The sequence below is a fragment of the Hyaena hyaena genome, unplaced genomic scaffold, assembly GCF_003009895.1.
Source record: "Hyaena hyaena isolate Hyena2069 unplaced genomic scaffold, ASM300989v1 scaffold_306, whole genome shotgun sequence".
NCBI classification, from domain to species: domain Eukaryota; kingdom Metazoa; phylum Chordata; class Mammalia; order Carnivora; family Hyaenidae; genus Hyaena; species Hyaena hyaena.
The window spans coordinates 1,291,381-1,301,254 of record NW_024080935.1 but is presented as its reverse complement, the minus strand read 5'-3'; the positions used below and the strand labels follow the sequence as shown (position 1 = coordinate 1,301,254).

General features: G+C 45.4%; 1 protein-coding gene across 1 annotated transcript; it reads left to right on the top strand.

Annotated features, from left to right (window-relative positions):
• The first annotated feature begins 1,188 nt into the window (after positions 1-1,188).
• Positions 1,189-3,494, top strand: SEPHS2 (selenophosphate synthetase 2). The gene has a single exon (XM_039247782.1). The coding sequence runs from the start codon at positions 1,396-1,398 to the stop codon at positions 2,743-2,745; it is 1,350 nt and encodes a 449-aa protein (XP_039103713.1). The 5' UTR covers positions 1,189-1,395; the 3' UTR covers positions 2,746-3,494.
• Positions 3,495-9,874: the final 6,380 nt, after the last annotated feature.

Here is a 9,874-nt window from a genome sequence, read left to right as displayed (position 1 = left end):
CTGATAAATATTTAGGTTGTTTCTGGTATGTTGATATTACAAACAGCACAGAAAACAAAACAAAGTAAAACACAAAACAAAACAAAACAAAGCATCCCTATCATTTCCTACTCAGCTCATGAGTACATCTGTAGAATAAAGTCCTAGAATTAGAACTGCTGGGATTATGTGCAGTTATAATTTTAATAGATATTGGCAAACTGCTCTTCATGGATACATCACAGATTTTCAGATACACTAACTTAAAGACATATAGAAACTTTAGAACAGAAGAAGGTAAGCTACTTTGTTGTCCAGGTAAGTCACTGCTGCCAGAGAGGGAAAGTGACTCACACAGGCAGTTTGTGCTGGAGGCAGCACCAGAACCCAAGCAGGTGCCTGGACTTAGGAGCCTTAAAAGACTTTGATTTTATTCTTATTTTTTATTTGTTTGATGTAATCTCTGCCCCCAATGTGGGCCTTGAATTCATGACCGGGAGAGCAAAAACCGCAAGCTCTTGCGATTGAGCCGGCCAGCCGCCACTGAATTTTAAAATTCTTTGAAGCCCATTTTAACATTTTATTATTTTGATGCTGCAGTTTGCTTGCTTTAAAAAAATTTTTTTTAATAGTTTATTTATTTTTGGGACAGAGCATGCGTGGGGGAGGGGCAGAGATAGAGGGAGACACAGAAGCCGAAACAGGCTCCAGGCTCTGAACTGTCAGCACAGAGGCCGACGCTGGGCTCAAACCCACGAACCATGAGATCTGACCTGAGCCAAAGTCGGACGCTTAACCGACTGAGCCACCCAGGCGCCCCTGCAGTTTGCTTGCTTAATGGTTGTAACCTAATATCTAATTTTTCATTATTATTTCCGAATTTTTCCCTTTGGTTATTTTCCTCTCCTGGATTGGTCACGTGCGCTGTCAAGTGACACTTGGACATATCCGACCTGCAATAGATCTACCACCTGACCCCCATCTTCCTCATCTTTGAAAATGCTGCACTGGCTCAGCTGCTTCTAAGGAGCAAGTTCCGCCAGTCCCTCCCAAGAGATCGTTTAAATTACAACTAGAGGAGCACACCAAACAGCGAACCGGTAATCTAGCCCAGACGGATTTCGCAAACTGCTGGTTGATTTGTAATTTATCTTTTAGACGAAAGGAAGCCCGCCCTCGGTTGCGAAGTCGTTATTGGATGGGGCGACTGTCAATCACCAGGGCTATAAGTACGGGAGGCCGACGGCTCCTCCCCCAGGAAGGCCAGGAGCGCGCGGTGTGGCGTGAGGCGGACTGCGCGAGTCGGGCTGTGGAGACTCTCTGCGGTAATATCTGACTGTTAGTCCATATTAACTGGAGGAGAAAATAAAAGGGAGCGCTCCTCTCCTCTTTTCCCCTCCCTGCGGGGCAGGCGTGATGGCGGAAGCGGCGGCGCCGGGCGCCGGCGGAGAGGTGATGGCGGTGGCGGCGGCGGAAGGCTCGGGCTCCGCCGGCTTGTCTCTGGGCCGCGGCTTCTCGAGCTACCGGCCCTTCGAGCCCCAGGCTCTGGGCCTCAGCCCGAGCTGGCGGCTGACGGGCTTCTCCGGCATGAAGGGCTGAGGCTGCAAAGTCCCCCAGGAGACGCTGCTCAAACTCCTGGCGGGACTGACGCGGCCGGACGTTCGGCCCCCGTCGGGTCTGGGCCTGGTCGGAAGCCATGAAGAGGCGGCCCAGGAAGGCGGCCTGCCGGCCGGGGCGGAACCCAACCCGACCTTTCCAGCCCTGGGCATTGGGATGGACTCCTGCGTCATACCCCTGAGGCACGGGGGCCTGTCACTGGTGCAGACCACGGACTTCTTTTACCCCTTAGTGGAAGATCCCTACATGATGGGGCGCATAGCGTGTGCCAACGTGCTGAGTGACCTCTACGCTATGGGTATTACTGAATGTGACAACATGTTGATGTTACTCAGTGTCAGCCAGAGTATGACTGAGGAGGAACGAGAAAAGGTAACACCGCTCATGATCAAAGGCTTTCGCGATGCTGCTGAGGAAGGAGGGACTGCAGTGACTGGTGGACAAACGGTAGTAAACCCTTGGATTATCGTCGGAGGGGTTGCCACTGTGGTATGTCAGCCAAATGAATTCATAATGCCCGACAGTGCAGTTGTTGGGGATGTGCTCGTGTTAACCAAACCCTTAGGAACCCAAGTGGCTGTCAATGCCCACCAATGGCTGGATAATCCTGAAAGATGGAATAAAATAAATATGGTGGTCTCCAGAGAAGAGGTAGAGCTAGCTTATCAGGAAGCCATGTTCAATATGGCTACCCTAAACAGAACTGCTGCTGGACTAATGCACACGTTTAATGCACACGCAGCCACAGATATCACAGGCTTTGGCATCCTAGGACACTCTCAGAACCTTGCAAAACAGCAAAGGAATGAGGTGTCATTTGTCATTCATAATCTGCCAATCATTGCCAAGATGGCTGCCATCAGCAAGGCCAGTGGGCGCTTTGGGCTCCTTCAAGGAACCTCAGCAGAAACTTCTGGGGGATTACTGATTTGTCTGCCAAGAGAACAGGCAGCTCGCTTTTGTTCTGAAATCAAATCTTCCAAGTATGGAGAGGGTCACCAAGCATGGATCGTTGGTATTGTGGAAAAGGGAAACCGGACAGCTAGGATCATTGACAAGCCTCGGGTTATTGAGGTCCTACCTCGTGGGGCCACTGCCACTGCTCTCGTTCCTGACAATTCCAGTGCCGCCTCTGAGCCTAGCTCCTGAGATGGAATAGCAGAAGTTGTTTGGACCTTAGAGCCTTTGTACACAATCACGGACGATTCTCAAAACTTTATTTTAAGAAGAAATTTCCAAAGAAGACTGCCTGCGTAGTAGTTCCAGCTGCCCCTTCTAGGTGATTTGAATCAGCTCATTACAAGCTGCACATTCCAAGGCCAGAAGTAACATTTTGAACTTCAAGGTGGCGTTTGTTCATCTCTTACATGGAAGAGCAGCAGAAAAACCTCTTGTTACTTCTTTCCAAGAGCAAGATGAGGCTCTTCTGGTTTGAGGGATTTTTCATAGCATTGGGTCGATTCACGTCTGCACAAGGGGTGAGATTATTAACATTAAATATATGCCCAAAAAAAGGTAAATTGCAAAATGATTTAGATCAGAAGCAAATGAGTTTGGACCAACACCATTGATAAATCTAAATTGTTAAGAGAGATCTTACATTGCAATGTCAAATTCCTGATTAGAACTTTCAGAAATACTGGCTCTTTCCTGCTCTGGGCAAGAATTGAGCAGCTTGTCCAATGACTGGGAAAGGAGGACCTGCAGCCATCTGATTTGGTCTCTGTTAATGACGTCTCTCCCTCTAAACCCCGTTAAGGACTGGGAGAGGCAGAGCAAGCCCCAGAGCCCAAGCCTTGATGGTCACTGAGATGTTAAATCTTACACTGAAAATTTCTGGTGATTTAATAAAGAGTAATTTCTAGTGAAATAAATAAAAAGGACTTTGTTGAAAAATTCTCCTGACTGCTGTTTGGATTCTTGGAATTCTGAATCTTTTACAGTCTTATAAAATGAGCCAATTGATACATTTAGAGTCAGGCAAGTTGAGGGAGAATGTTTTCCCTGATCCTGGACCAGGGGATTTAACATCTAGATTTAGTTTTACACCCTCCCCCTCAGCTGATAGCTTTATGCCCAAAAGGCATAAAGCCCAAGGACCAGAGGGTGGAAAAGGAAATAGCAAAAGAAAGGTATCAACAATTCTTAAAAAACTGGAAGTAGGTGGAAGAAGGGTAACTGACTTAGCAGAATAGAGGAACCCAAAGTAAATGCCTTCAGAGTTGGGGAATACTAATAGGAAGCAAGGAGATCTGTTCTGAGGGTAGGGATAAAGACAGATACTTTTTGAAAGTTTATATATAAAACAATTACAATGAGATCTTTGAAGTTCTCAAACCTTTCCCCCATATCACATAGCCAGATGACTGCCTCTCACTTGTAGGTAAAGGGAGGTTTACTTTCTGAAAAATAAATTTTAAAAATACTGCATAGTCAGGGACACCACGGTAGAGAACAGAGGCCTGGCCAAAAACAAGAATAAAAAAAATGAGACTGTCTCGGCCCCCTCACCTTAGCTATTAAAAACACTGTCCAGGAAGCAGGAAGCTTATACCACTTACGCTCCTCTGGAAAAAAGAATGTGCCCAGGAAAAAAAAAAACAAAACCCTAAAAACATTAGGGAGCCCCCAGTGAACATTCCTATACCAGGAAGACTCCCATATGGAAAGTTTTCACCCAAGCACATTCTTTTTAATGCCTCATTCTTAAATATAAGCAGTTAAGGATCAGCAGACATTTGAGGCAAGCCTCTAACTTGAAAGAAGTCAAAGCAAAAAGAAAAATAATTCAATAAAGAGACAATACAGGGAGCAGAAGAAAAAAAAAAGGTAAAAGAATATAAAGTGTCCATAAAAAGAATTTAGAAAGTTTTAGAAAACTTTAACTTTTTTTTTTAATTTTTTTTTTTAATGTTTTATTTATTTCTAGGAGAGAGAGAGAGAGAGACAGCGTGAGCAGGGGAGGGTCGGAGAGAGAGGGAGTCACAGACTGAAACAGGCTCCAGGCTCCGAGCTGGCAGTCAGCACAGAGCCCGACGCGGGGCTCGAACCCACGAACCACGAGATCATGACCCAAGCGAAAGTCGGACGCTCAACCGACTAAGCCACCCAGGCGCCCCAACTTTAACTTTTTTAAAAAGTTGAGTAAGTTTATTAGAAAGTAGAACAAAAAGATGTACAATAGAAGAAAAAAGTAATGGAAATTAGAGGTAAGCCAGGAGGTTCAACATCTAGGATTCCAAAAAGAGGTAATAAAGCAAATAATACAAATAAAGCAAGAGGTAATAAAGCAAATAACAAGTAATAAAGCAAATCATACAAAAAGATTTCTAAAATTGAAAAAGTTGTAAATATCACACATCTTTTGGCTTCCCTCCATAGTGAATGAAAAATGACGTACACTAATTTTATTAAACCTTAATATGCCAGTGGTAAAGAGAACTATTTTATATATATATACATATATATATACATATACATATATACATATATATATATATTCATTTGAACCACCAACACATTTTGCAAACAAGGAAGCTGAGGTGTAGAGAGATTAAGAAATTTGTCTAAAGTTGCACAAGCCATCTGCTAAGCAGTGTGACTCCAGAGTCTATTCTTCTGGGGAAGGGGAAGAACACGTAGAAAGGTCTGGGGGTGGGTGCCCGGATGACTCAGTCAGTTGAGCATCTGACTTGGTTTTGACTCAGGTCTTGACCTCATGGTTCGTGAGTCTGAGCCCCCCATCAGAATGGCAGTGTGGAGCCTGTTTGGGATTCTCTCTCTCCCTCTCCCCCCTGCTTGCTTTCTCATTCTCTCTCACTCTCTCTCTCAAATAAATAAAACTTAAAAAAGTTCTGGGGATAAGAATGGTATCAGACTTTTCAAAAGGGAATTGGAAGCTAAAGGACAATGAATTAACGCCTTCAAAATTCTGCGGGTAAACGATTTTCTCTCTGTATAATTCTATACCTAGCCACGTTTTTTCAAACAAGTAGAATAAAGATATTTTTAGACATGCAAAGTATCAAATTAGTTTCATATCAAGGGGCTGTCTCCATAAACTACTGGAAGATGTTCTCCAAGAATACATGGGGGCAAACCAGGAAAGAAAAAAACATGGAGTCCAGGAATCCCAAGCCAGCACAGAGGTGAAGGGAGGTCTCAAGGTAATAGCTCCACAGCAGGCCTAGAGAGCAAGCGAGTCCAGAATAGGCACAGCACACTGGAAAAGGAGCCTGAAGGCTCCCAGGAAAGGGGACAGGGACCTTATAAGAGTATTGATCCATTTAATTTTGTGAAAAATTGATGAGGTTAATGGAAGATGTAAAATGAATTAATGCTAATTATATAGAAAAACTGCAAATGAAATAAAAGAATGAGGCAGTTATCAGTGTCCATGAAAAACGAAACCCTGTGTGGTAAATGAAATGTAATCATATATAGTATTCAGTGATGAATATTTACTTAGTTGTAATGTACATACTAACTACAACAAGCAATTTAAAACATTCCGTCGGTTTTTTCTCTTGCCTGAGCCTCCTACATCGCTTTCCATAAAATCCCTGCTACGTATCTCCAGCTTCATCTCATGGAACTCTCCCGCCATCTCTCACTAAACTCTAGCCCATTGGCCTTTCTGTGGAGGTACAAACAAATCAGGATCCTTTTCATTTGCAGTTCCTTCTGTCTGGAACCTCACCTCTCAGGCTCGCTACCTGGCAGGCTTACCGTCTATCCTGTCTCAGCTCAAATAAAACCTCCTAAAAGCCACCTCTGACATCAGCCAACACCTAGCTACTCTCCTACCCATCACCTTGTTTATTGGCTTCATAGCGCTCAACCTAATCTGTAATTATCTTTGAGAATGTGTTCGTTTACTTTTAAGTGTCCCTTTCTGCCAGTATGTGAGCTCCAAGATGACAGGGGATGTTCTGTATCCCCAGTACCTAGAACACTGTCTGGTCCATAGTTAGTGCACAGAATACATTGAGTGAGTGAGTGAGTGAGTGAGTGGCACAATGGGGACCCTAGCACCCTCTATGTCCACACTTTCCTTGCTCTTGGTGTCTCCTAGTGGTAGAAGCTGGTACCACCAAGCTCTTAAGACACGGCTTTGGAGGACAAATTCAGGCCTCAGTTCTGTCTGCTCCCAAACACGGCTCTCCCAACTGGTTGGAGGGGGCGGCACAAAAAGGGGAGGAAAATGATTGGATGCTTCCCTGGCCTGAGTCCTCTTTGTTAATCTAGAAAGGGTTAGGGGTGGAGAGCAAGATAGGCATCGAAATTCTCCTTGGGGAGGAGCTGGGCAGCAAAATAGAGGCCAGTAGGTGGTGGAGGGGTCAGGGCCTTGGGTAGAAATCTTAACAGAATCACAGGTACAGAGGTAAGGAAGGTGATGGAAGAAAAGGGAATGGAAGCCAAAGGAAAAAAAGAAAAAGGAGCGGAAGTTGAAGCTAGACAAAGAGAAAGAAGAAGATAGAGATAGGAAAGACCAAGTATATAGAGCTGCCTCTTTTACTCCCTTGCAGGCAGGTAGGGAGACTACCTTCACTTGCTAAGGAGCACTGGGGGGTGCTGCTGGGTTTCAGCCTTCACCTTCCTGGGTGATCTCAGATAAGTCTCTGGGCCTCAGTTTTTTCACCTGTAAAATAGGCACAGCCATATCCACCTACAGCAAGGAAGTCATGGAGGGGAATTCCATAAGACATGCTCCTATAAATTAGTATTTATTAGATCTATTTAAGTACCAAGCCCCAGATAAATAAAAGCCTGACACTGCTTCTGTTCCCCAGGAGACTCAGTCTAAAAGGAGATCTAGAACAGGGACATCCATCACCCCAAAATCAAGACAGAGTGGTAAGTGCCATAAGGGCTAGAGTGGATGGAGTGCTATAGAAGGCCAAATTATTTAAGTTCTGGAGGAAGTTTAGGAAGGCTTCCCAGAGGAGGTGTCTTTGAACCAGAGCTCTGCAGAATGACTAGTTTTGGATTTGCAAAAGCAGAGAAGGGGGATGGGCATTCCAGATGTGAGCAAAGTTAGGGAGAAGGAGAGTGGGGATCATCTGACTGGATTTCAGCATGGGTGTAAGGGGATAATGTTGGATATGTAGGTTGGGGAAGGGCTTCTGTTTTCTTTCTTAAGTAAGCTCTACACCGAACGTGGGGCTTGAACTCACAATCAGGAGTCACATGCTCTACCAACTGAGCCAGCCAGATGCCCCAGGAAGGACTTCTAAAGGTGTTGGGGACACCCCGGCTTAAATGGGGTAGGCTACAGATTTCTCAAAGCCTCTGTCATGACTCCCCCTGGAAATTTTAATAAGAGCCAATACTTATAATTATAGTAGCACCACTTCTGCCATCCCCCCAGTTTGAAACCAACAAGGTCTATGGCTCTACTTCCAATAAGAACAGCACTGCGATACAAATGAAATACACATTGTCCCAGTCCTTCCAGCACACACATGAAGGGTTCTTGGAGGCCCCCTAGGCCAGAGCCCCTTGCATAGATAAGGAAATCGAAGCTCAGAGAAGAGAAACAATCTTCCACAGAGCATTGGTGCATGGGTTCCCAATCACCCGACTCTTGGTTTGCCAGGATACTCTTTTGTCTCTGAGACCTCAGCAGTCCCGGTTCCCCCATGCCAACGCCACCATGGGTCTCTGTTACTTTATTCTCCAGTCACCGTCATCCCCTCCACTCCAGGGTTTCTCAAAGGCCTTACTGGGACCAGTTGCACCGGCTTGGCACTAGTGGGGAAGGTGGCCAAACTCTTGAGTAGCAGAAGGGTGGTGTGTGCATGTGCGTGTTTGCGTGTCCGCACCTGCTCATCCCGTCATTAAACACTTATTAGTCGACACTGGGAAAACACCTTTGGTTTGAAGATTAGGGCACCCAGTCCCTGGAGGGATAGGCACGTAAAAGGCTAATCACAAACATGTACCAAAAGCCAAGCACATTGAAGCCCTGACTAAAACAGGGAGGTTGGGTTGCTAAGATGTGTCTGAGGAGAAGGGAGAAAATGGAATGAAGATAGGGGCGAGGGTACAGAAAGAGTTTGGATAAGGCATCCAGATCAGGGGTCCAATTATATGCCCCTCCCGCATGAGAGCCTACCCCAACCCCCCCAACACTTTGCTGTGCTGGAGCTGGGTTTGCTTGGTCTTCCAAGGAGAATGCCTTGGAGCAAAAAATTGGGATGTCCCCACAAGGTGCTTGCAAAATCCTTACAGCTCAGTCAGGAATCTCCTGGGAGGACAGAGGCAGTCGCACAAAAAGTCTCCTCCTTCCTGTCGACCACGAAGGACCATCTCACCTGTGAGCTCTAGAAGTTCTGATCCCTGACTCTTCAAAAATCTGAGATGCAGAGGACTCCTAAGAAAGCTGTGTTTTATATTCCAGTAAAAGACTGGATTCTTGTGCAGAGCAGCTTAGCAACCATCAGGGCAGGTGCTGGGGAAGGTACTTTCAGTTCCTAGATCCATAGGCAGCTCAATGTTCTGAACTTCAGACCTGTATGTCCACCTGCCTACTGGACGTCATCCAGATGCTCTAGAGCCATCTTAACCTGAACATTACCTTCCTTTCAACCCCAACTCCTGGGTCTTCTGTGTCCTCATTCCAGCAAATGGCAAAACTAACCATCCATTTAGTCAAGCCAGAAACCCAGGAGTTACCCAGAACTTCCTCTTTCCTCTCAACTCACATACCCAACTTCTGTGTTGCCTAATCCATCAGCAACTTCTGCGCTCTCATCTTACCCAGCATCTCAGTAGCATCCAAATCAGATGTTTAGTCATTCTGGAACACTCTTTTCTCTCTTAGCCTCCCTAACACCACACTCTCTTGATATTTCTCCTGTCTCACCTGCCTTTTCTCTTTTGCTCAACTACTAAATGCTGGAGTCCCCCAAACCTTGGTCCTGTCTACCCAGATTCTTGTATTAGTTATTCCTCTTCAAGCCCGTGACTTTAAGTGCTAATGATTGAGACTACCAAATTTGAATCTCTAATCCTGATCTCTCCTCTAAAACTTAGGCTCCTAAATCCACCTGCCAAATTGATATGTAGCTTCAATTTGCTTTGTTTTAAACCAAACTCCTGATGCCACATGTGTTCCTGACCTTCCTCATCCCAGTATGAGTCACCATCCGTCCACCACGTTGCTCAACACTCAAGACCTGTAAGCCATACTTGGTTCTGCCCTTTCTCCCATACCTCTTGTTTCAAAATCAACAAAGCCTATAGATCTACCTCCAAAAATATCTCCCCAATACAT